Below are 27,817 nucleotides of genomic sequence, written 5' to 3' on the forward strand. Positions count from 1 at the left end.
CTCGACGCTGTCGTCGTCGGAATCACGCCAGCCCACCGTTAAATGCGATCCGCGGAGGGGGGAGGGGGGGCGCCGACAAACGCTGCTTTGTACGTTGAACTCCGTCGAGGGTGGTGTCATGGTGTATGAGTGAGCGAGCGGCGAGTCCGCTGTCGCGCGTGGCAGGGCTCAGACAGAGCTGAGGGGATAAACAGCAACACGTTCAGATGCTGTGTGAGGGACACCGCCGACTGCTATGAAGCCCCTCCAGAGAGGGCCCAGGTGCATGTCATTATGGAGGGTGGATTGGGTTGAAGCCCGTCTTGCTCAGGGATGCCTACCAGGTCAGGCTGAAGATATTGGGGGTTTGACCCCAGAATCCTCTGGGGGTTCTAGCCTCGACACTACTCTGCTTACCCCACACTACCCTTTCAAATATAATACATCATTTACAGATCTAGCACCTAGGATAAATAAAGCACCTTCTTTTAATATACTTCATCGTTTAATATAGTTGGTTACACTTTGCAATAAGGGTACATTAATGAAGCATGAATTAACATTAAATGTTAGCTATTGGTAGTTAATGCTTATTACTGCATTAACTACCAATAGCTAACATTTAATCGACAGTTGAGTAATAGTCTAGTAATCAATCAACAGTGTTCATGTTAACTAAGGTATTCATTCATACATTATGTAACTTAATCAAACCCAAACCCCCAGGCTAATGCTATGTAATAATGCTTATTTCTCATTATTACACGGGTCTTCTCAATGCCGTGGAATGCCCCGTTCACTTGCATGGGCCCTTCACAGCTTCCGGCGGTGAATTATATTTGATAATTCACCGTTGTTAAGTATAATTGACCATAATGACGTCTTTGGTATCACTCCGCAAGTAGTCCGGTAACTTGTCAACCCCAGCGTCTTCGGTTGCTTAGCGAAGTCAGCGTCTTTGGCGGACTATTTCTCTGCTGACCAACACTACGAATGCTGGTAACGAATAAATTGTAAAAAGACACACCGTGTGAAGTTATTTTTTCGTTTTGGCAAGTAGCCGTGTAATAAGCGGGATAATGTTTAGAACGTCGCCGGTCATTATCGAAAATAACCCCCTTCAGGGCGAAGCAAGACACCTCCGCTGTGCGTCGTGTCCTGTTCGCCCTGTCGGGGCTTATTTTCCCGATAATGACCGGCGTTCTATACATTATCCCTTACATTACTAATGTTAATAAATGGTTTAGTAATGTACCCCTTTGTGCTAACATGTAGCTAAGTGAGTATGGAGCAGTATTTTCAGTGTGGGGGGGTACCTGCAGTGGGGGGCTGTGGTCACAGACAAAGCTCTGGTACTTGAGGGGGATGTGGACGCTCTCGCGGGGCCGCAGGTAGACTCGGGGGTGTGGAGAGCCCTCCTCCACCTGGAACAGGTTCTCCTCCACAGGGGTGGGGCTCCGCGTCAGGGCCCTGAAGTGGCTCCACTCCTCCACGCTGGAGATCACACTGGGGGGGGAGGACAATGTACACGTTACGTCTTTCTGCCTCATCACATCCGAAACTCCACTCCCATTACCACTTTCAGATCTGACCTGAAAACCTATCTATTCCGACAAGCCTGCTCCCTTCAAGTCAGCTCTTATGCTTGCAACTTATGATTGATTTATTGATTGATTTTATTTTTTTTGATTTTGTAAGGTGATCTTTCGTGTCAAGAAAGGCACCCGTAAATAAAATGCATCATTATTATTATTATTATTATTATTATTATTATACACTATTTTAGTTGAGCTATTACTGTTTTAAGCATTAAGCAGCTGCTCTTATCCCAAGCCTCTTGCAAGGATGCATGATGTCGTTAGGGAGCAGGTAGGGGCTAGACATCTTGCTCAAGGATGCCTACTGATGGACAAGGGAATCTAACCCAGTACCTTTAGGCTGGGAGTAACAAACACCCACCTAGATGATAGGAAAAACTAAAAAACTAAGATGAAAATCCTCTCTCTCTCTCTGAGGGATTGTAATTTAAGGATGTATAATGGCTACATTGGTTTATCTTGCGCAGCATTTTGTCCACTTTGTTCCAGGGGTCCATGAAAATACTTTTAAAATGCCACCGTTTTTAATACAGCAGCCATACTAATAAAGAATAACTGCAAAATATTGTTTTTATTTCCTTCAAGGTCGATACGGGTTATGTTTGTATAAAAAAAAAAAATTAAATACTGAGTTTTCAGTAATACTAAAATGTTTTAAAGAATACCCTCTAGATATGAGGTGTTATATGTATTGGTTAAGGGTTACTTTTTAACGATTAGTCGAGTTGAGCAAAGATAGTGATTTTTGAGAAGTGAAAAGTTGGCAAAAGTCAAAACTAATGTACAGTGTACTGTGCTTGGGATTGAATGAATGGTAAATGAATTAAATTGGAAGACTTGCCTCCCTATGGGTCTTATAATAGTTCCACATCCGAATGGGAGATCTGCTGTCCTCAGCAACTAACGCACTATATTAAACATCGGTTGAGTGTGTTGGGAAAAACGATTTTTCGTGAAAGGGTATTTTTGTTTATTTACTAAACACAAATCCCATTAGCAAGAAACTGCACATCTAAATGTAATGCATAAATACATATGATAAAAAGTGTGCGTGACTTTCCTGTACTTCACATTAAGATCTGTTTTGCTAAATGACTTTGACAAAGTTAGTCATTTAAAAGATATGAGGTGAGATGAAGGGGGCGGTAAAATAAGCGTAATAAAAGGACCTGTTAAAACCCCACTCCCACACACTGACACACACATAGACACAAACACACATCGCTGTCAATCAATCCTGATGGGTGCAAGACAGGACAAACCCTTCATGGAAAAGTATACAAGATGGCCGCTTAAACCTCAGAATCGAAGCTAGGTTGCAACAATAGAGATAAAAGTAGGAGGTCTTTTAACCAACCCAACTTAAGTAACGTTTTTTGTTCAATGTTAACAATGACATGTTATCTCAACAATTTGAGGCATTGAGTAAATGGCAGCAGAGTCAAAAGCACGCCATCGTTTCTCAGTCGGCGACCGATACACCGAGCACAGCGATGCCTTCCACTATTTTCACAATTACTTTCAAATGATTAGAAAATAATAAAATGAAAAATAAGGAATCCCCCCTCTCTTTTCCCCTAGCGGAGATAAGTTCATGGCCTCTGTGAAGCGGCATCAAGGGAAGAGCTGCTTGAATAAACTTCAAACGGTTCCTCCCTTCATGCTGCAGGAGGTCGTCTGCCATTGGTCAGGAGAGCCCCCTTCGCTCTTCTCAACGGCTCCTTCTGCACGGCCGACCCAACCAACCGCTGGGTTTTGAGGAGTCGCAGCTAATCACCACACTCAATGCTTGTGTGCGTGCGTGGTAACGTTGAGCCCTCCTCAAACTAAGGAGGCAGCTGATGAGATAGAGACCAGGAGGCACATTGAGAGTTTGAAAATAGAATCAGGTAGGAGGGAGAAAGAGAGGAAGAGACAGAGAGAGAGAGGGGGGCGGGAGAGAGAGAGAGAGAGAGAGAGAGAGAGAGAGAGAGAGAGAGAGAGAGAGAGAGAGAGAGAGAGAGAGAGAGAGAGAGAGAGTCTGAGCAAGGGAGACATTGAGATTACGTTTTTCAGAATCATCTTAAGAGAAACCGACTGATCAGAAACATCTGGACTGCAAACGGATGATTATATTTCTGAAAGGGTGAGACGCACGCGATCACAGTGACGGGATAAAAGAGAGACGAGGCGAAGATTGGGACAGAGTTCTGCTTCAAACGGCTGGTGGGGAGGGGTTCAGACCATCCATCGGCATACAGAATGAACGGCAACAGGTGGCTGACTCTCCCCCCTTCAAGATGAGGAGCCTTATGCCCTCCCCCCGCTTTCCAACAGGGTTAGCATCAAAGCTAGCACCTCTAGAACATTCTCTCAGTAGTAGTTAGCCAGAAGATAACCTCGACCAAACCTTTTGTCTTTGGGATGTTTTGGAAGTCACGGTTCTATAGGGTTATTTTTTGTTTGCGTAGAAGAAGTTTGTAAGAAGTTCTGCTTGCTTTATTATGTCTTTGTGGGCAGAGACATTGACAACGGTAGACCACGAACGCCAACCCAGCTGCTGTCGGGGCTAACACTAGCCGTGCTCGAGTGTGTGCTGGGAGACAGTGCAAAGAGAAAAGAGAGGGAGAGGGAGTGGGGGAGAGAGAGAGAGAGAGAGAGAGAGACAAAGAGAGGGAGAGACAGAGCGAGAGAGGGAGGGCGCACGAGCGAAAGTGAGAGACATAAAGCGAGCAAGCGAGAGATATCCGTGGGCAGGAGAGAATCTGGTGTTTACAATCCCCCTGGTCTCCTGGGAGAGGCGACCAACCTTTTTTCTGTAAGAAATAAAATTACACAACTCTTGTCGGAAAACACCCCAGTGAGCAAGTGGGGCTGGTGTGAAGCAAGCCGTTCGTCTCGCCGTGAGGTGAGCGGTGAAACTATCGGGGCGACTAACGGTGTGACTAACAGTCACGCTTTGCGGTGTGGCTAGCAGAAGCACAGTGACTCGCTGGAAAGTTCCCAGCTGTGTCGTCTCCTGTCTCAAGTTGAGGCTAGCGGTGATGCCACCGGTGGGAGTTTTGGTGAGGATGGCGGTGTGACTAGCGTTGTGACTAACAGTGAGGCTAGCAGCAAGGCTAGCAGGGAGGCTAGCGGTGAGGCTAGCTGCAAAGCAAGGCTAGCAGGGAGGCTAGGGGTGAGGTTATCAGTGAGGCTAGCAGTGAGGCTATCAGGGAGGCTAGCGGTGAGGCTAGCAGTGAGGCTCGCGGTGAGGCTAGCGGTTGGAATAGAGGTGAGGCTAACGGTGAGGCTAGAGTGAGGCTAGCGATGAGGCAAGTGGGGAGGTTAGCGATGAAGCTACCAGTGAGGCTAGCGTTGTGACCAGCGGGGTGACTATCAGTTAGGCTAAGCCGAAGCTAGCAAGAGCAAAGTGACCACTAGAAAGGTTCCACCAATGGGTTCCCAGCTGTGTCGTCGTCCCCATCCTCCGTTATCCGCGCCGGGCGCCGGTGGCATCACTAATAACGTAATGATTCCTCCTCAGTGGATGTCAGTGGAGTATATATGCCAGTGGAGCGCACTCGCATATATTTGCTTGTTCCGCCGGCATTACGTATGCACGTGGTTCAAGGAGGATTTGCGTTGCACTAAGGCTGGCTCTTTGTCAACTGGCCCGGGCTTTTGTCATAATGAAAACAGCGTGGGGAAACTCGCAGGCTCACCGGGGAACGCAACACTCTAGATCAGCCGGTAATTGTGTGTGTGTAGGGCGGGTGCGTTGAGGCAAATCTAGCGTTGTGCGGCACACTGCGGTAAATGCTAAACAACTTAACCTCCGCGTTTGGTGATAATGTCGATTAAACACGGATAACACACGATGCCCGATTATGGGCTGGTTCCTGAAAGGGTGCAGTCCAGGGCACTGATCTGTACCCTCTGTTGGAGTCTGTATACAGGGACTCCATAGATGCATACAAATGACTGCTGATACTGCTACTGCTGCGACTACGTTTACTTCTAACACAACCACTATTTAGTTATTGAGATGTTTCTATCCAAAGTGACTTACAATGACCTCTTGCTCAAGGGTGCTTCCAGGCTTGTGGATATCGGGGTCGGAACCCAGCACCAATACGGCTGGGGAGTCAAACTAGACTATTAAATTATGACATGTATATAAATATCGCGTATCGAGTACTCGCGTCCTCCATGCTGTTTCAAAAGTCCCCTCTTCAGAATCATTTAAATAGGAAAACAAAATGATTTAAAAACAGCGCAGACCTAATTCTTTATTTTAATTAACACCACACCAGTGTCCCCTCCAGTTGTGTCTCGGCAATATCCGTTCATCAATCTTAGCTAAAACCCCCATTTAAAGACATTTCGAGATGAATCTAAGGATTCAAAATAACCAATTCCTCCTTCCTCAGTCTAAAAGGTGACTATAAGGCGGAGCGATCCAGTTCCTCGAGCATCCATGGACCACACCACAACCCTGCAAGTCCCAATCTCTCTTCAAGACATGTAAGGAGTCACTTCATTGGAGTTTGGAGAATGGATGCCGTCTGCCTCTTTTCATTCCTTTCTTGTGAAGCCGTCATTTGTGAGGGCAGGGGTTGTGTGGAGGACATGGTTTGTTTGAGTTCTTCGGTTCGAGTTACCAGTATAGCCGAAACATGATTTTTTTGCTCACACCACTCCTGCGTTAACTTTTAGTAAGGTTATACAAACCCTTTGTTTTGAATGTCTGTCACTATCTCTCTCTCTCCCTCTCGAGTGTTTGTGTGCATGCGTGTTCAATAATGCCCATAGGATAACCAGGGGCTCTTCATGTAAATGGCAGCTGTTGAACAGGGTGAGCATCTCTCTCTCTCTCCTTCTTTCCCCGTCTCTCTCTCTCTTTCACCTTCTTTCCCCGTCTCTCTCTCTCTCTCTCTCTCCTTCTTTCCCCGTCTCTCTCTCTCTCCTTCTTTCCCCGCCTCTCTCTCTCTCTCGCTCTCTGTCTCTGTCTCTCTCCCTCTCTCTCTCCCTCTCTCCCCCTCTCTCTCTCTCCCTCCCTCTCCCTCACCTGAGGTCAGGGTCGGCGCTGTGGATGCTGACGGTGTGCGGGGCGCTGAAGGGGTTCCTCAGGATGAACTCCAGGTACTCGGCGGTGCCCAGGCTGGCGTAGAGGGCGTGGCGGGTGGTGATGGCCTGGCTCAGCATGCTGGAGATGGCCTCCGCCTTGCTGCGGTCCTGCAGGGCCCGGATCTGATCCAGGTCCCGGGCCAGCTGCACACGCTCCTCCCTCCGGCTCTGAGGACGAATAGGAGGAGGTGGAGGAAGAGGAGGAGGAGGAGGAGGGACGGGGAGAAGGAGAAGGAGGAGGAAGAGGAGGTAGAGGTGGAGGGACGGGGATAAGGAGAAGGAGGAGGAAGAGGAGGTAGAGGAAGGGGAGGAGGGACGGGGAGGAAGAGGAGGATGTAGAGGAAGAGGAGGAGGTGGAGGAATAGGAGGAGGAGGAGGGACGGGGAGAAGGAGGAGGAAGAGGAGGTAGAGGAAGAGGAGGAGGAGGGACGGGTAGAAGGAGGGGGAGGAGGAGGGAGGAAGAAGAGGATAATGAAGAGAAGGATGATGAAAATTAGGGGCATAAGGAGGATGATGAAGAGGAGGAGGGATGAAAAGGAGAATGATGAAGATGATGAGGAAGACTTGGAAAGAGTTAAGGATGAGGATGAAGAGGAGAGACAGAGCGGATAATGAGAGATGAAATGGAGGATGAGGAAGATGAGGATGGTAACGAGGAGGTGAAGAGGATAATGACGACGAGGGGGATGAAGATGATGATGGAGAGCTCGAGGACAAGGGGAGAATGATGAAGATGAGGATAAAGTGGAGTGATGAAGAGGAGAGAAAAATAGGAGGATGGTGAAGAGGAGGGTGCAGACGAAGAAGAGGGCAAGCTGGACATTAGCGAAGACATTTTGCAGACATGCAGAGTACTAAAGACTGCAGATCACCAGCATAATGGCTGTTTGAAAGAATGCCATTTATAGAGCAGGTCCAGGCAAAACACTTCGAATAGTAAAAGGGTGAATTTAAATGACCCATAAAGATTTAATGGCCAAATTAGAGGTGAAAACAACTGCGGGCTCTTTACAGAGGCATCGTTGGGTGAAAAAGACCCTATCCCTGAAATCACGTGTCCATCTAATACCACAACGACCTAACAAAACACAGGGGTACCATCAGAACTCTGGCTGTGTTCCCTGAACCAAACGGATCTATGACACCTGCACGTGTAGTTGCAGACAGATGTACCTTGTCTTAACAAAATTAGACGTGCCGTTGTTTTACACTGTCGCTGCATCGACTTAACAGGGTGGTATTTCTTAAGCGCTTTCCTCACTTCTGGGACGCTATGAGAAGACAAAGTCACACAAAAGAGTAATTTGACAGTGAGGCAGTCGTCTCTCGCATCCAGTGTGGGAGCCCTAATTGTGTCTAAACATAACTGATTTTAAGTAGCAGAAATTCAAATTTACACGCGTGGCTTTGCAGGTCCCCCTGGAGCAGCAGCAGCCAGGGCTAAAGCCCCCTGAAGCCTCCGTTCAGTCTTCCAGACTGTGTGTGTGTGTGTGCTCATGTCAGTGTGTAAGTGCGTTAATTTGTGTGTGTGTGTCTGTGTGTACGTGTGTTTGTGTATGTGTGTGTGCGTGTTCATGTCAGCGTGTAAGTGCGTTCATTTGTGTGTGTGTGTCTGTGTGTGTGTGTCTGTGTGTGTGTGTGTCTGTGTGTGTGTGTGTGTGTATGTGTGTGTGTAAATGTGAGCATTTACGTATGTGTATGCACACGTGTATGCGCGTGGGTGTGTGCGTGTCCACTTACAAATGCGCGTGCGTGAGTGGGTGTGCACGTCTGCGAGAGTGCGCGGCGTGCACGTCTGCGTTCGAGTGCGTGCGTGCGCGCCTGCGTGCGCTTCAGTGACATCAGTACTCCCGGCAGAGCGAGTGTGACATGCAGAGAGAGTCTGCAGCTCCACGGCCAGTCTGGAGCACATTTAGCACAGGCACCCGTGGGTACCAGAGCCTGATACAGGCTCCCTGCTGGGGAGGGACAATTAAGAGCCCTTTGTGAGGCCTGAGAGAGCTAGGGGCTTTTAGCCCGCCGCGGCAATGGATACGTTTATGGAGATGGTCCTGGTGATGTAATATCATACGTTGTCACCCCTCAGGGGCTCTCTGAATCATAACGTATGTGGATTATTGCACATTTATCGTTTTGGATTAATGAGATGAAATACCCCCTGAAAAACACATACAAAACTCATATCATATAAGTGGGTTACAAAACTCTATAATACAACCCAGTGGACATTGGTGCGCAATATGAGACCAAAACACCCTGCAACGTTTCTCATTATACCTCAATTAGATAGGGGTGTTGTTGTTTACCGAGTTGCTTCGGCGATAAAAACAGGGGAATCGCTTCTTCTCGAGTGTTTTTGTGGTTTGCTTCCCCCACCAGCATCTACTCAGTCTTCACCCAGAGATGAGGATAGGGGCAGGGGACCAAAGAAGCCCTTTAGCTACCCTGTTTTCTTCTGCTTCTCAACTTTCCTGTGGACTACTGGACCCACATTAAGATAGAATAAGATAGTGCTTTATAATCCCGAACAGGATGTTTGGATTTCAAAGCAGAAAGTACAGGAAAGTGGTCGATTTAAAAAGAGGCACTAAAACCTCCCAAAAAAGTAAAGTAAAGATACAACATATAAACAACCAGAGAAGCAGAAATGTTAGTGGGCGAATAATATAACGCAAACTAAATTATTTAGTTGGCTCAATTATATTCAACCAACAGAGTGCTATAGAAAAGGATGTTGGTTTCGGCGAATGGATTCTTTTCTAAGGGTTCCTATTGGCTAAAGACGTGGGTGTGTGACTGTGTGTGTGTGACTGCGTGCGTGCGTGTGTGTGTGACTGCGTGCGTGCGTGTGTGTGTGACTGTGTGACTGTGTGCGCGTGCGTGCGTGCGTGCGTGCGTGCGTGTGTGACTGTGTGCGCGTGCGTGCGTGCGTGCGTGCGTGCGTGCGTGCGTGCGTGCGTGCGTGTGGTGGGGTTGGGACCTCACCATGACCCTGGCCGTTTTGACCTGGCTCTCCGGGTTCTCCCTGGCCTCCCGCTGCAGCACGGCGGCCAAGCAGCTCAGCTTGCGTCGGCGGTCCTCCAACGACTCGCCCGGCGTGGGCGGGCCGACGCCGTCCGTTATCACCTCCGGCCCGCCGCCCGTTATGTCCGCCGCCGCGGCCGCCGCCTGCTGAGCCAGTGACGCGTTCCTCTCTTGGGAAAAAGCAAATAACAACAAAAAGATTCAAACAACAACAGGGTCATGAATATGATTCAGGGCGACGTTTCTTTAATCTCCTCGCCACTTTTGACCATATGCTCCAGAGAAATGACTCTCGATGTTGGAGAGATGGCGCCGACAGATAGCGACGCTCAGACAACAGCTTGTAGCCACACAGACCCACAGAATCCCCCCCCCCCCCCTCCTCCCGGCCAACTGGCACTTGAGCAGCGGGGGTTAAGCCCTGACGACGACACATCCAACACACAACAGCACATCACGTATTCGTTCCCCCCCCATAGTCTTGCGTCTGCCATGTGCTAACCTGATAAAGGCGGCTGACTCATCGACTGACTCATCCTGTAATCTGGATCCGTTTGGGATTACGCCGGGGAATCACAATAACATTTGGGGCTTTGATGAAAAAATGTGGCGCATATTTCATTATTATTTTTTTACCAACAAGGTTAGTTCTTCCCATCATGTTGGAAAACGTTGTGTATGGAGATGTGGGTTTTGAGTCATCCCCTGTCATCGTGATGAACCAGGCGTTTACAGGGGAGCCGCCACACTTGGTAATTTCTCAATATAAGTGGTTCTTCAACCCAAGAAAATAGCGGAAACCCAAGAAGACACACTTGAGTGTGTTGAAGCGCTGCCTGCTCAATGTGTGACGATGTAAGCTCAATTATTCATTCGAATTCGGCATCCACGACCATCACTTTTTAAATAAGAAATGTTGGCTGAACAGGAGGGCTGTTCAAAGAGAAAAGAGAGTTGAAAGAAAGACGGCAATCTAATGTTATAACACACCCGGATAACTACTTTGGTGTATCTGAATTATCTGTGATGAACTCATCATCACTGCTCTCGCATGAGAGTTGCAGAAGTTGTTCTGTATTGTGTGAAAATCACCAACACTTACCACTACTTTTAGACCATCGAAGTTGTCCTCATTTAGTCTTTCCCAATACTATGGTGTATAAGTTCATTGTTTGAGTCACGAAGTAATCACCCCTTTGCAGAGCTGGCTGCATTGCGACGTCATCATCACCACTACTCTGGCGTGTAAACACTTACACAAACATACACTTAAATAGCAGTTGGATACATACAAACACACTCACACAGCCTCACATGCAGTGAGTGTGCTGGTGAAGGTCAGAGTGGGCCAGTGAATGTAATCAGAGACATTGTGTGTTCAAACAGAGGGCCAGGGAGGCAGGCCAGCAGGCCGTGTACCATTGTTTGCACGGCAGAAACATGGTGTGTGGGTGTGTATTTGTCCGTATGTGTGTGGGTGTATGTGCGCGTGTACGGGCATGTATACTTGTTTGTCCGTTTGCCTTTTGCTAAAAACAACTGTTAACTTGGTATAACTATATCTTTGATTAATTAGGTTCCTGTAAAAAAGGTCACTATCGGTAAGGATTTGTTAGCTACTGTTATGACTCCTACTTATTTGAAAGGTGAGACCACAGATAAAGGTGTTTATCATACCACGCATTATTAGTTGAGGACAAAACAGATAGGTTTCTACCTTGGAAATGTTTGTGAGTCTGCTTTAGTGTGTGTTTCAAAAATGGGAATTCAACCAAAATACTTACAGTGAAACACACATAACTCAGAAACAGATATGGTTCACACACACACACACACACACACACACACACACACACACACACACACACACACAGACCCCCCCCCCCCCCCCACAGGAACCCACATTGTTCAGAGAAGATGGACACTTGGCTCTAGTGGTCCACCCCAAGCTTTCAACCCTCTAGGAACCATTGTCCGGTAGGAACCATTGTCCGGTAGGAACCATTGTCCAGTTGGTACCTTTTGAGTGACAGGAACCAAGGAGCGGACGTGTTTTGCATTTTGTTGGCCTTTAGCCAGTTATCTCTGTCCCTTTTTGCTCGCCCAAACATCCCCTTAAGAGGGACATTACTATTGAAATGTTTCCCATATGAAAGGGACCCTTCTTTTTCTTATGGGAGAAGAAATGCACCGATGAGAAAGATCTTAAGATTTTACCGAATGGATTTTTTTGCATTCTTCTTTAATGTATGCCGATTTTTGTTTTTAAATAAAACCACATTTTCTATAAGCCGCAGGAGAGGTAAAATGGGGTTGTGTGTTTCAAAATAGAACAAATAAGCCGCTCCATAGTATAAGCAGCATATTTTTACCCAATCTTAGCCCACAACCCAAATACTAACATGTACCGCCCAATGCTAGCCTGAAACCGTATCAAAATAGCTAAAATAGAAGAATGTTCCCTGGGGCCACGACGCACCGCGTTACACGTCATCTGATGATGGACTAAGCGCCTGCGAGTCATCGGAGACGACGCCGATTCAAGCTTTAGTAAAACCCTGAACTTTTTGACAGATTTACAAAACAAGGTGTGCTGGATTGTGTGTGGATGGTGGCTGCTTTGAGACGCATTGAGGCTGAACACCTGTTGCACATTGAGCAATCAATGTGCAACAGGTTCATCTAGCCATCAGCGCACACACTCTCACGCATGGCATCATGGATCTCCATCGTCTTGTGTCTGTGTTTGGAGAAGCCCAGCAAAGTCACCTAGGAGATGGGTGTTAGCGTGTAGCAAATTTACTTGGTAAACAAGGAATCCACTATTTTGCAAGCGATTCAGTTAGACTCACAGGGCTTTGAATTCCCTCAAAGCCTTCTTTGTATTTTAGTTATGAAGCGAGGGTAATGTTTATTTCTTATTGCTTTAATACTGTAACAGACCAGACTCCAGACCATTTTTTTTTTTTTGTCCAGGCGTTTTTTGCTTACTCCATATGAACGCGATTAAAATAATATTCAGAGTGGACCATTTGGAATGGGCGATGGGAAATAATAATCAGAATGGGATCATGCTGTACTGCATGGTATCCAGTTGCATCATCATTGCATTGGAGTGTACGTGTGTGTATCTGTCTGTGCTTGTGTGTGTGCGTTTTGTGTGTGTACGTTAGTGTGTGTACGTTGGTATGTGTGTGTGTGTGTGTGTAGTGTGTTTGTGTGTCTATATGTGTGTGCGTTAGTGTGTATGTGTAAAGTCTGTTTACCATTAAGTCTGAGGATGTTTCCAGTGGAGAGTTTTCCTCCTTTGAAGCCGCCTGCACCACTTTCCGGCTGCGTGATGACATAGGAACAAGGAGGCGGTACTTCGCCTGGCCTTCTCCAATCAGGATCCACGAGACATCCTGGAAACAAACACCAAACCAATCCTCTTTTAACTGTTTTCAGTCCGTAAAGTGTGTAGATCTTCACAACCGTATTGTTTAGGTTGCAGGAACAAGCCAATACAAAACAACTCAAACATACATCTTAAGAATCATTATTTTGTCGCTTAAAATTAACGATTCATCTCTTCAGAACAAAAAAACATCCCATTTGAAATCTCAATCCAGACCGAATTTTCAAAACTCTCAGATAACACGACGACACACAAACAAAACAAATCGAAACCAAGAACCACGCTCTCTGAAGCCAGCCATTAAAGGCCTTCCAAAGACCAAGAGCGGTGGGCCAAACTAAGCCGCGGCCAGGTTAGCCCCTGGCTTGGGGGGCTTCTCCCTGGATCAAGGTACGGGGGCCTGCCCGGGGCAGTTCATTACGGCCCCGCCGCTGCCAGAGGGACCTGGACGACAGACAGCTGGAAGCGCACTCCCAGGGTTTGGTTGGTCTCAGCCGTGGTGCCCGGTTCGGCTCCTGAAGATGTGTGCACCACCTGCCGGGTCGTGAGCGCAACAAAACAACACTGATGGTTGGAGTCCGCCTCGTTGTGGAAAGGCCAGCCCAGGTCTTATTGAGAGCGAAGGCGATGATTACGCTGATGGGATTAGCTCTGTGTGTGTGTGTGTGTGTGTGTGTGTGTGTGTGTGTGTGTGTGTGTGTGTGTGTGTGTGTGTGTGTGTGTGTGTGTGTGTGTGTGTGTGTGTGTGTGTGTGTGTGTGTCAGTGTGCTATCTTCATAGGCAGCCGCCCCGCTGAAGGGCTCTCCTTGTAGATAATTAAGCTGTAAAATGTGATTTTGTTTGCGATCAATCCTCACAGCCAGGTCTTGTGACTGCTAATGTAGATATACTGTTCACTCTGTTGAAGCTATGCATAGAAAACATATTCCTGGGCTTGCGACTCTCCTGCTTCATTTACCCATTTCAGTCTTTAAATTCGTATCAAGGATGATTTAAACATATTTCCCCTACTTTGGTCTTTTCACACTTATGAAGGTGAGAGAAAACACACCAAGGTGAGAACATATGCCAGACTTGGCTAACCCTGTGAAAGATAGGTGTTAGCCAGGTTTGCTTGCCACACGAGGAAAACAGTAATTCATTGAACACTATTCTAATTCTGTTCTGGGCAGGGTTTATCCCGTGACACTGACCACATTAATCAGTGTGTGATAGCACAGGGGCTGCAGACTCACCCGACCAGAAGGATGCAGGCACCTGTGTGTGGAGTCTAGATGCACTTATAAATCCAAGTGACAAAGAAAAACTGTCCTTTCTTTGATTAGGAAAGCTTTCTTGGAACGATTATCTTTTTTTTTTCTCGGACGGTATTATTAGACTAGAACATGTATAATTAAAACAGATTAAAGGCACCCAGTGCAACTTTCGAGGCTTAAAAATAAACATTCAATTTCTAGTCTTTTTTACACGTAGTAAGTTTCAATAACTCCATACCATTACATACCGACATTTAAGCAGCAAAGATGAGACGTCGGTTGTGTTGTGAGAACTGATACAAAATCGATAACAACAATGCAGCCATTTTCTTTATTTTTTGTAACCTACAATAAATAAAGCAGGCTTCCAGTCAATGGAAAAATGTCTTCTCCCCACCGCCGATTGTTGTTGTTTACGATTTTCTATCAGTTCTCACCACACAACGACGTCTCATCTTTGCTCCTTGAATGTCGATATGTAATGGTATGGAGTTATTGAAACTTACTACGTGTAAAAAAGACTAGAAATTGAATGTTTATTTTTCATTGAATGTTTACATAAAGTTGCACTGGGTGCCTTTAATGACCGAAGAAGTCACTGAAATGAACGTCACAATTATAACCTGTAGCTCCTTCCTAGTATTGCTTAAGCCTTCGCAATATAACCGACTTCCAAACCGCCGTGACAAATCGACGATTTAAGTTTGAGGTTTATGCGAATACATTTGTTTGTGAGTGAGCGAGGGCTGGCACTTAAGCCTTTCCAAATGTAACGACCTCCCGGAAAGAGTTGCGGTTTATCATACGGCAGGGGTTGAGGCAAAAGTAGACCCCGACCGAATGTTCCCCCGACAGCGTCCTTCATCACCGCGCTGATAATGGGCGGCGGCGGCGGGCGGGCGGGGCGCACGGTGACTAATGAGCCACCGTTGCCATGCAAGCCGCCGGGCGGAGCGACAGGCACTCGCGGCAGATTAATGGACGAGGCGCCTGCCTTCTCCCGCCGCGTAACTCTCATCATCGATCAGCCACCGGCGCTCGTCCAATCCAAACACACCCAAAATATAAACGACGCGTTCATTTGACTTATACCGCCCTCCCCCTTCCCCCCCCCGCCCCACCCCCGCCCCCCCCGTCCCCAAACATTACCGCGCGTAAAAGACATTACTTTCGCTCGCAATAAAAACATTGCTCGATCGATAACGAAGCTGTGGTGGAGGATGGATCTCATTCCCGGCCGCTTCATTAAGGCCCACCCTCCCTCGCTCTCTCTCATGCAGATCAATACTCTGATGATGGATGGATTGCTGCAATAAGCCTGCTAGGCGCTGATAAAGACCGGGCTCCCAGCCTCCTCCTCCTCGTCATCCTACCGGCCGGGCCCGCGGACCAGCCCGGGACCCTGCCCGCGGGAGGTTCGCTCTATCGTCGGATCACGCTAATTAATCTGGCGGCTGTGGGCTTATCGCCGGGCGCCGTCGGATCATGTCCGGCTCAGAGGGCTGGCTCCCCTCCTACCGCGTCAATCATCGTTCATGACCCCCCCCCCCCCCCCCCCCCCAACACTGCCGCACCGAGTTGAGACTATGGAAGGTAACCCCCCCCCCCCCCCAACTGTACACTCACCCCCTTCAAGTGAGATTGAAACAACTGCTGAGGCTAATCGCAGTGGCGGGACTCTGGGCCGAGCAGGATGCTAATTGTGAGGGAAATGTTGGAAGGGATGTGCACTCAGTGAGATGTATCTAATAGGGCGCCATTTTATTACAACACACACACACACACACTCCTACGCACGCGCACACACGGGAGAGGCGTCTGAGGGCTGGTGTCTCTGCTCTGCATGCTCATCAGGTTAAGCAGCCCCCTTTCAAAGGAAAATTTAAAAACCTCATCTCCTGCCCTTCATAGGGCCAAGGTCCTAAGAGGGGTTGCGCAGGTTTTGAGCTTTTTATCTTCCCAAAATAGCCTTTCACCGTTTACTGTCTCTCCCTCCACCACCTCCTCCTCCTCCTCGTCCTCCCCCCTCCCTCTCTCTCTCTCTCTCTGGGGAAGCCGACCTTTTCTGGAATGAGCAGCCTCGCACAAACACTGAAAGGCCACCGCTGGGAATCTCAGGCGGGGGCTGGCTGGCGCTATCCAGGTGGATTGTATTAAGCCGGCCATATTGTGTGTTTACTTGTGTCAGGGGGGAAGGGGGGAGAAGGGGAGGGTGGGGGGGGTACACACCATTAGGCAACAGCGCAACAAAAATAAATCTTCATTTGCTCCAGCGAAACTTAATCATCTGGCAGCGTTTCACAGGTCCGGTGGCTATGCTTCAGGCTTTGGGCCGGACCCTCTTCCTCCTGCTCTTCATCTTCCTGCACTTCATCTTCTTCTCCTGGAACAGGGAGGATTCTGAAGGGGGTCTTATCAGGCCCCGGCAGATGAGGACGTAAGTGAAGCCAGGAGTGCTCCCTAAGCTGTATTCTCGACTCAAAGAGGGCCGAAGACGCGTGCCCTCTGTTGACGTAATGAATGCGTGTGCGGTTGTGATCCCTGTCTGCGTGTGTGTCCGTCGTAGCAGGATGTTGTGCGTGGGATTCAAGGACGTAATTGGCCAATTAGGGTGCAATGTGTAAGAATGAGTCCCTCCTAGTTAGTAGGCAGGAGACTCTCAGATTCACCCATTAAGAGTGTTGTTTCCACTCTCGCTGACTGTGCAACTGTCTGATGCTAATTCTAACAAATATGTTAAAGTTATCGAATGAAAAGATGAGGGGATTTTATTGATAACATTATTGAAATCTCTATCGATTAGCATTGACTACAGTTATGTCCAGGTCATCTTAAGCCATGTTTAAATGTGACACAATGTGACTTTAATACTGTTTATATTATACATACAGTATAACTTCCCTTTAATGATTTAGATAAAAACTACTGCATTAGTCTTAATAGTCTTCTGTCTGAAAACACTATAGAAACCAAACTCTTTCTAACCATTTGCAAAACTGGCTAATTCAAACAAACACGCAAACAAATTCAGACACCCTTTTCACACAAATTCAATCAATGGAATTTCTCCATTAACTTATAATGGAGTTCAACAATGTTTTTCATAACACTGAATGCATCAATATATGGTCGGCCAATATGATTACAATCTATGGCATTGTTCAAGTCAAAACCAGCACGTACAGAACATATATCTCCGTACATTACAGCCTATTTCACTGAGTTCACAGTCAATCAGCAGAGAAACTGCAATTATTTACTACTTCCCCACGCTGCTCTACCAAATAAAACATGCGTTTGCTCACGAGAGCCGTGCCCGGCCTGATGGAGGACGGGTCTCTTGGGGGGAGGTGGGGCTCAGCCAATCCCTGGCCCAGATTTTTGCTAAACCACCAGCTATTCTTTGTCTCGCTCTATAAGTGAGTGGGTGAAATCAGGTCGTGGTATTAGGGCCCGTTTTCAGTCCTTTCCTTGGTGGTGGGGTCGGGGTCGGGGGGGGGGGGGGGGGGGGCTGCAACAACAACAACAAGTAGACTAGGCTCCAGATGCTCACTTCAATTTGGTTTGTTTTACAATTGAACCGGAGGACTTTCCCCTCGGGGGGGATGTGGCTGGAGACCGGCTCCACCAGACTTCACCCCCATTTAGGTTTAGATCACAGGCTGTGGGACAGTACGCATTATGACGCACGTTCAAATCCGTTGAAAGCCTATGAGCCATGTAGCAGGAATGAAAAGAGAGGCCACGGGTTGTTTTCGTCAAACAATTCCACAATAGGATCTAACAGGGGCAGGATAGTGTAGTAGTAGTAGTGGCTAGGATGCAATGAATCTCCCAACCCAATAGTCCTGGGTTCGATCCCAAATGCACCTCAACCGTACCTGTTCGTTAATATGTCCTGTGTTTAACTACAGCTTGACCTTAAGAATAAAGCGCACTAAATGTATTATCGTAAAGTTGTTAAAATAGTAAAAGAAAAGTGGTGGAGTAAAACACAAATAACCCCCCACAACAAACAGCACATTGAATGTGATGCTTAAGTCGATCACGATGGCTCTTGGTAGAATTCTAGCAGACACTGCCCTAGGTCATACTGTCCTACATAAAACATCATTATTAAAGCCTGGATAAATACAACAAAAAGGAGGTTTGGGGATACTGATGATTTAGCCATCCAAGGGCAGGTCTCGCCATTCACAGCACCGGGGGACGTCTTTTAGAGAACAAGGGCCTGAAGCCCATCAGCTCCCTACGGGGCCATGTTGGTCCACTTCCTCCTCTCCCCTCCAACACGCCACCATTTAGCTGGTAGGGAAGCTCTCCAACAAATGGTGACAGCCCAGCTGAATGGATCCCTGATTTAAAAAGCAAAAAACCCAGCGAGTCTGGTCGCATTACCCAGTGAGATTAGATCTCAGAGTCGACCGATCGATCTTAGAGCCCTTAAAGAGGCGCTACTTCATTTGAGCATTTGGTAAGCATTTAGTTGAGTTGATATATTATTCTATGTAGATATATAACTTCTATGTGTAACTATGTAGGGATTATTAACTGTGTCACAACAAACTAATTAGTCCCCTTTCTCATTGCTTTACATAATTGGTTCAAAGCTGCTTCTTTTCAAGGGATAAAACAAGCTACAGGAAGGGGATTGGAAATAATTGTCAAACAAAACACCCTAAATTAAGTCTAAATGAATGCTAAAACGCCGGAATCAGGTATAGAAAATAAAATAAACAAAACAAAGTCGGAAAAAGCAATCTGTAAATATAACTTATCCCTGCGTAATGATGTTGTGTCTGGATTCGGCTGCAAAAAACAAATATTTAACTGCAACAGACATATCTTGTGAGAAAAAAGACATCCCTGCTTTAGCGCTGTCAGGGCAGCCCTCGCTGGATGGACCTCTCATTAAAACCTGCTCCACTTAATGCTTAGAACACACACACACACACACACACACACACACACACACACACACACACACACACACACACACACACACACACACACACACACACACACACACACACACACACACACACACACACACCAACATCATCATCTCGCACGTTAAGCCTTCGTTAAATTAAATTATATTTGACATGCAAATTAACTTGTTATCATATTCCTCCTGTCATTCATTATCCTGCCCACTGATCTCAGAGCTGAGAGCTGAATTATTCATTTCAATAAATTTAACGTGCATTTTGATAATTTGACACAACGTACCAACTTGTCGATGAGGTAATATTTATTTCGATAAATAATTACCTACTGTATATCTCATTTAGAAATGTGCTACATGGAAATCAGCACCCTTTTAAAATGTACATTTCCTCACTTTAAACGTTAATCTAGACAAATTTGTGTTAAGACCATTTCCCACCGTTTTAGGAGTCACAACATTGTGACACACCCCATCCAAACAGTCGATCTATCCCTGTTAATTAACTTAAATTAGCTTGCACTTGTCACTCAAATCTGCTGCCCAGTATTATGCAAAGCCGCTAAAGGGTTGCCGTACAGTTCTTGGCACAAGAAAAAGTGTCTCAAAGTCAGTGCTGAAGGACTTCAGCCACAGTAAGTCCAGTGGGGTTGGAACAGAGAACTTTTCAAGGGATTCAAACTCCCCAAAAACCCTTCTTGACTATAAAGGCCACAGAGATTCACCAACCAACCAGACGACTGACCAACTACTAAATACATGCTCTTTACTACCGGGCGCAAACTATGTTTTCTCCAACAAACATGTTTCAAGGCTTGTGAATGTGTCTCTTGTCGTCACACAACACTGCTCCATGGAGGAAGCCATTTGAGGAGCAGCTCTAAAACAGCACAGCGGCTGTGACCTGGAGCCTCTCCCCCCCTCCCACCAGCCACTCCCACTACTGCTCGCCGCGTTTTACAGCTAGTGGACGTTAGCGCTTGTCAAACGCTGCGCCAAACACGCTCCCGCAGTTTTATGAGGTTTCGGAATGGTGGTGGAGTTTAATAACCAGGCTGTTTTCATCCTCTTAAACCACAGAGGAATCCCGCGCAGACAGTCACCACTGCCATCGTTTCAAGCACAATGTGACACATGACTACAACTATTATTATTGTTATTCTAATGAAGCGGCTCATTCTTCCGAAGCCCTTTGGTGCTGTGAATAATAACGGCGGCTTTGCGACGTGATTGAACGGGCTTGACAGTATACATCATTACCACTTAATTAATTACTTGTCAAGCCCCCTTTGCAATGATGAAATTGTATTTCACGTGCCGTTTGCCTCCTCTTTCTTCATACGGGCGGGACGACAGACTGCCAGTCAATGCTCCAGATGAAAGATGATGGCTTTCCAGCGAGATAAGGCCGTACAATGTGACATGAAGGCCCGGTTCAGTTGTGTGGTGGAGTTGCTTCATGTGGACGGTCAAGTTACCCGTGGACGAGCATTCACCGATGTGTTTATTAGGTGTGTCTCAGTTTGGGGTTGTGTTTGAGGATGTGCGTGTTTGAGGTTGTTTGTATGTGTGGTTGTGTTGAGGGTAGGGTATGTGGCCATGTGTGTTTGTGTGTGTGTTTGAGAGCTAGTGAGTGTGTTTGTGTGTGTGTCTGTGGGTGCGTGTGTGTCTGTGTGTATGTTTGAGCGCTAGCGAGCTGGTGATTGTGTGTTTTAGAGCTAATGAGTCTGTCTGTCTGCGTATGTGTCTGTTTTTTGTGTGAGTGTGTGTGACAGAGCGAGGGGGGGGGGGGGGGGGGTCGTGTTTTTGGAGAGGAACAAATCAAAAGGGCAAATGGAGTCAAATCAAATCAGAGCGTTGCACTCTGTTCACTCTCATCCAGGAGCACGTGGCGCGACCCAAGCTCTGCAACATATGTCTCCCTCCCCCACTTCCCAGCGGCTTCCTGGCCTCACCACAGGCTCGATTGATATTAGAATATCATGAGGTGTAGCATGCCCTCCAGCACATGGGTTAGTGTGTCTGCTAGGCATGCTCTCACCATGTCGGTCCCCAGTCCCTCTCCCTCCTCTGTCATTCTCCTAACACTTCGGTTCTTGTCTCTGTTTACTTCCTCTCTCTCTCTCTCTCTCTCCCCCCTCTGCTCTCCTCTCCACCGGGGTGCATTCGACGCCTCCGCCTCCATCCTCCTGCTCTCTCTCATCTCGTCGTCCCCGTCTCTGCTCCTCTCGGCTGCCTGTCAACACAATCCCTGTCCACGCTCGGCTACACCTGTCTGGCCGGCTGTCTGTCCCTCTCTAATGGCGTGCATGAAAGTGTGCGCATGAAAGAGCAGGCGTGTGTGACTGGCAGATAGGAGTGTGCCAGTCTCTGGGATATGTGTGTGTTTGTGTGTGTGTGTGGGGGTGTGTGTGTGTGGGGGTGTGTGTGTGTGTGTGCAAGTGGGCTTTGCATACCCATGCTGGCACACTAAGAGTATGCTAGTGCCTGTGAGTTTGTGTCTGTGTGAGTGTGTTGTTGTGAGCCTGTCTGTGTCTGTGTCTGTGTGTGTGTGTGTGTGTGTGTGTGTGTGTGTGTGTGTGTGTGTGTGTGTGTGTGTGTGTGTGTGTGTGTGTGTGTGTGTGTGTGTGTGTGTGTGTGGGTGTGTGTGTGTGTGTGTGTGTGCTTGCCGGCCTGCATTTGCATACGCGTGCTGTCTGTTATCCATCCATCTGGAGTCAATGTCATCTTCTGGCAGTGCTCCTTTAGTAAACACTAATGACCTGCCTGCCCCCCCCCCTGTAGCACACCCCACACACACCCTGCACAGAGCCCATAGCCACCCCACACACATCACTGCACACCCAGCTAACATTTCAGTACAGCCCCCACTGCTTGATGAGAAGAGGGCGAGAGACCTATGAAGACAGCACACTGACAGACAGACACACAGAGAGTGAGGGGAGTGGGAGAGAGAGAGACACAGACAGACAGACCTAGTGGGAGGACGGACAGACAGAGAGAGAGAGAGACAAAGATAGACAGACGGAAAGACTAACAGACAATATAGTTGAGGCTGACAGGTGAAAGAGCGACACACACAGACAGAGATTCAGACACACAGACAGACAGTTTCAGACAGACGTACAGGTGGAGAGAGCGGGGAGAAAGGGAGAGGCAAATTAAGTGACAACACTGCAAGTAAGTGGGAGATAGTTTTAATTGGCTATAAAAAGAGAGTCTGGGGACAAAGACATTAAAGGGGATGGGGAACCACAGGGAGGGAGAGAGACGGAGAAGGAGAGGAAGAGGAGAGAGCGAGATGAGCGAGGGATTGATTTGGCAGTTTGACAGTTGATGATTTGGTGGGCGCCTCGAGTGGGCTTCCCCAAAACTTGTGAAATGTTTTCTCAATGTGTTGTGCCTCCTGGCACTCTCCAAATCAACTAATGCGTTATTCTTTATTGCCGTGGTTGCTCATTTCGCATCTGCATCACTGTTGTTATTAAACATTTAATTTCCGATATAAACTTGGCCACAAAAGGATGTCATGAATCCAAGATATTAGAGAGAGAGAGTGAGAGTGAGAGTGAGAGAGAGAGAGAGAGAGAGAGAGAGAGAGAGAGAGAGACAGAGAGATGATTTGAGCATTCAAACAAAGGGTTCGTATAACTTTATTGGAAGTTAACACAGGAATGGTGTTAGCAAAAGCTCATGTTTCGGCTATACTGGTAGGCTAGAACCGAATGACCCAAACTAACCATGTCCTCCACATAACCCCTGCCCTCACAAACCAAGGCTTTTACAATAAAGAAATGAATAGAGGCAGACGGCATCCATTCTCCCAACTCCTCTTAAGTGACTCCTTACATGTTTTGGCAATGCGCTCATTCATCACACTCGGAGAGGGACATATTATCATTAGGAATAATTAATATTAACGGGCCATTTTACCAACACCCATTACAGTACAAGACACGGAGGAAATTATCCACCCATGGCAAACATCTCATTACATTGCTTGCATTGCCCTGCACCACATTAATTACGCCCGTTCTGTCATTCCTCTCCATTATCGGGCCCTTCTTCTCTCTGCATTTATCTGTGCTGCTTGTTTAATGTGGAGCCGGCTGGCAGGTTTCAGGAAGCCGTTTGGACCCTTTGCTTCGAGGAGTGTACAGCATGGGGGGGGGTGGGGGGGTCGGAGAAGGCGAGAACCAGTTTGAGCCAGTCGTCCAAAAGAGACGGACACAGAGGACAAAGTGGCCCAGATATCACAAAGGACCCACCACAAAAATAAGAAAAGAAAGAAAGGTAAAAGTAAGGAATGGCACTTGAGGTGAGGTTTCTAGGGTAAGATATAGGCCAGAGACAGCCGTTGTACAGACTGTGGAGGGACATGTGACCGGTAAAGCCCAGGACGGGGGGTCTGAACACTGTAACAATGGTAGCAGGGGCGGATGTTCACTGGGACTGCTGCATTAAGGGCTGGCATTCGGACACATTGCTCTAGAACAGTAGATCTCAAACTTGTGTTCAAAAAAAAAGAAAGAAAAACGAAAGAAGAGGGTCTTGGTTATAAAGAAGCTAGGTCGGTTATCTAAAATGCGGAATTCATAAATCATTGATTTTATTCAAATGACGATCTAAGCTTTTCCTGGCACCTAACTGCAATTGATGTCTCACACAATCTGTTTATAATCAAAATACCCGTTTTAAATGTGTTTTATGTGTCAACTGTTTAGCATGATAAATGTCCACAAACACGCAGACGTCAAATTTAGTGGTACGACTAAATACCGCATCACAGTTTGAGAACCACTGCTCTAGAAACTACCTAGTGCTAATGGAGAGCTCCTTCCCTGCCCCTGCTTCCGCCTGTAATGGACGTCCCTTGCCGTTGTGATGAAGCTCATATCATCGTTACATCGGTACCACTTTAAAAGCCCTCCTCTGCCTCCACTGATTCCATATGCGTTTTTTTCTCATGCACCTTGGATTGGATTTTTCATTTGCCATGTGATTCTACTCAATCACAGTTTTATAATATTATATATATTATAGTCACATTTATCTCACATTACCACTCCCTATATCATCGTCCGTCCTGCTTGATAGAGGTAATTAATGTGATTATTTTCCTTTTCATCATAGTGTGTCTCGAAAGGCATTGATCACGCATCTGTTTAGTTCAGACAACCAGGAGTGGTGAGAGATCATCAATAAGGAGGATCTGGGTTATCCATAAGAGCAATGGACTCCATACAAGGTATCCATGAGAGCATGCACTCGGCAGACGGCCGGGGGAACCCGATCATATCGTCAAGTCGAAATGGGTCGATATGTCCGAAATAATGTGATTACGAAAATGTCTTTGTCTGATTTTCAAAGAGCTGATTTGAGCGAAGGCTCCATCTTCAGTTTGGATTAGAGGCTTTTACTACCGGGTAAAAAAAGTGTGAGCCACATCCCTAATGTGGACTAATGGAGTGTCATCCAACCTTCTCTGCTTCAAAACGTAGAGCACATCACCAACCCGCCGTCAAAATAAAACGGCCCTATCTCAAATGAATAAATGTCATAAACACTGCAGAGCAGAGCAAGATAGGACGACAGTGAAGGTCCTGGGTTCGATTCCTCAACATCAACACCACTACCTGCAGGCATCCTTGAGCGAGATGCCCCGACACCTCATCTGCTACGTAACAACAAGTGTCATGCATTTGAATTTCGCTGTAAGTCACTTTCAACAAAAACGTCTAATGAGTCCCAAACAGTAAAAAAAAAAGCATAGTCGGAGTTGTCTTACCGATGTTCCCCGTGCGCACGTACAGGCGACCCCTGAGCACCGTGTTGATGTTGACCAGGCTCTGGTGGTGGCCCCCGCTGCCCCGGTTCGGACCCCCTTCTCCCCCGAGGTGGAGGGGGGTCTCCTCGCTGGCGTACTCCGTCGCCAGGACCTCCAGCTCATGGAGGGCCTGCACTGCCGACCGACCCTGACGAAGCATGTGCTGGGGAGGGGGGGGGGGGGGGGAGGTGCATGTAGTGAATGTATTTCTGATGACCGGGGTCCAACGATGGTGGAAGGCTCCGTTACGGTACCCTGCTGTGAACCCTGACCCCAGAGGGTACACTGGTCGGAAAATGGTGAGCGCTGGCATGGCGCTGGGTAGAGGCGCTTGCGTGCTGTGCTTTTTGTCTTTTTTTTTTTTTTTTAAACCTGCAACGTGTCTCCATACTTTGTTGACGGTTTCCATGGCAACCAGACAAGCGCGCACCCTGACCCTGGCTTAACCCCAACACACTGTTTCCCCTGGTAATTAGGTTGCGACCCACTTTTATACAATTAAAACCAAGCTAATTTATTGTTAAAAAATAGGGTCATCATGCCCCCTTTTTTTTTAACATGAATAAACACATTTTTAAAGCCCTGCCTTCAAAGCACATTACTCTAGCAATAAAAAAAGAAGAAGAAGTAGAAAATTAAAAAGTAGTAGTAAGGAAAAAGAAATATCTAGTTTATTTTAAATGGAAAAAGAATTGCAGGTCGCAACGCCCGCCAGTTGATAACCACTGCTCTAGAGCATATCATCCACTAACTCTTTCCTTAGTGGAAACTATTTTAAAAAGGGTAAGGGAGCTGAGGACAAGGCGTCATGCAGACGCGGGCCCTTAATGCATGAATTCAGGAGATAATTATGAAGAATAGATGAGAAAACAGTACCAATCGAAAGGTCGTCGTCTCCACTGTGGTGGCAGTAAGTTTTTTGAAAGCATCAAATTAAATACAGCTTCAGACTTGGAACAAAATTATGCGTGGAAACTTAGTTCGCTAAGAACAGCGAAAAGAATCGTGAAAGATTGAACGGACAACCAAACCATGCGATCAAATCTGGTAATGTCAGGTAAATCGCAGGCCCACTGCCGGGTTTCTTCATTTGAAAAATAAATGCCACTTGTCCCCGTCTCTCAGTGATGGATTAATTTCCCTCAGACAAATGTGATGCTTTCACGGTTCTCCGATTAGACTAATTAAATTCCTCTTAACTTCAGAGAGGAATGGCACGAGTTTGCCTGGAGATAGGAGCGGGAGAAGGCCCCAGTTGACCTTTTCCAGAGAAATCCCCTGTAGCTTTGACGAAGCCCGGTGAGATCAATTTGAGACAAGGAATCTTTTTCCAATAGTAATTACAAAGATCCATTGGGCTGTGGGGGTTGGCGTCCCCCAAGGCAACGAGACAAAGCACCGCAGTGGGCCGACGTAGCACGGAGGGACGTACGGCTGCGTTCACACATTGATCCGAAAACAAGTGCAAACAACAAAGTGCCTGTTTCCTTCGTCTCATTTGAACAGGCGATACATCGGACTTGAGTGACCTTTGAACCTCGGGCTAAAAGGTCGAGGTTCAAGAGGTGGACGTCAAATATGTGCGTGGCAGGGGAAAATTTGATTTATAAACCAAAAATAAACCTCAGCGGTGACATTTGCTCGTACAGTAGTGTCAACAATTTCCCTGTTCAAAGATAGATGGTGCAACTTAGCCTTTGCTAACCTTTTATGCCCTATAACACCTGCATAAACAGAAAAGTTGCCCCGTTTCAGTCTCAGTCGCAACATAGCCTGTGGGAATCTTTTCCTTTTACATTTCTATCCTGCAATCAATTCACTCCAAAGAATCAGAATCACTTTACATATGTGCATACCAAAGATCTAAAGTCAATCCCGGGTCAAAAAGTTTTCAAAACTTGCATGCAAGTTAGGTCATTAACAATGTTTGATTTTAAAGTTTTAAAGTGGTGGATTGATTGTGTTGTTGTTGTGGAAAACAGCTCAAGGAATACCTTTAAAACTTTTGCCAATCCAGTTTTAATGAATGTGCTTTAAAACGAAACACCTTTTAATGGTCCAATGGCATGCCAACAGGTGTGCTGTGATTAGCTGCCCCTTATGACATCACAGGTGGGCGTGTCCACCTAGATGTGTGATGGACAGATGAGCAACGTTTGCTACAGTCCACTGGGTAGGCTGGTAGACTGATCCATCCAGCACACATCTAGGTGGACACGCCCACCTGTGATGTCACAAGGGGCAGATTTCCAAAACGGCTTGTAGCGGCTAATCCCACCACACCTGCAGGTGGCCTGCCATGGGATTTATAAACGGTTGAAACCAAGACTAGCACGCACCTTTAGCGGGACACAGCAGGAGCCCACCAGCAGCAGGGAGGCGCTGTCCCAGACGTCCACCTGCAGGGTCTGCTGGGCCAGGTAGCCCAGGAACCAGCGCCGCTCCCCGGCCTTCAGGGAGCCATCATCCACCCGGAACTGGACCTGCAGCCCGGGACCGTCTGGATGGGAGGGGGAAGGACCGTGTGGTTCACATAGGATGGGTTCTGATCTGGATACAGCGTCATCTTGACACGATATTACATCCACGACGTCTCACAGACGTTGGGCTCAGAGCTCTGGTGTTGGACTTTGTTGGGGAAATACACTGAAAGTGTTGAATTAAGAATGCACTTTGCTGGGATGTACACTACTACTGCTG

At 47.1% G+C, this 27,817-nt stretch overlaps 1 protein-coding gene across 1 annotated transcript in view; it reads right to left on the minus strand.

Annotated features, from left to right (window-relative positions):
• Window positions 1–27,817, minus strand: part of nphp4 (nephronophthisis 4) — a 100,115-nt gene that overhangs the window by 19,775 nt on the left and 52,523 nt on the right. Inside the window, exons 10-15 of the mRNA XM_030353241.1 lie at window positions 27,457–27,617; window positions 25,079–25,280; window positions 12,956–13,093; window positions 9,651–9,859; window positions 6,607–6,833; window positions 1,296–1,485 (exon numbers count right to left, since the gene is read on the minus strand). Of these exons, the coding sequence (XP_030209101.1) occupies window positions 1,296–1,485; window positions 6,607–6,833; window positions 9,651–9,859; window positions 12,956–13,093; window positions 25,079–25,280; window positions 27,457–27,617 (1,127 nt within the window). The remainder of the gene's footprint in view (window positions 1–1,295; window positions 1,486–6,606; window positions 6,834–9,650; window positions 9,860–12,955; window positions 13,094–25,078; window positions 25,281–27,456; window positions 27,618–27,817) is intronic.

This window comes from Gadus morhua, chromosome 1 (assembly GCF_902167405.1).
Source record: "Gadus morhua chromosome 1, gadMor3.0, whole genome shotgun sequence".
Taxonomy (NCBI): Eukaryota; Metazoa; Chordata; class Actinopteri; order Gadiformes; family Gadidae; genus Gadus; species Gadus morhua.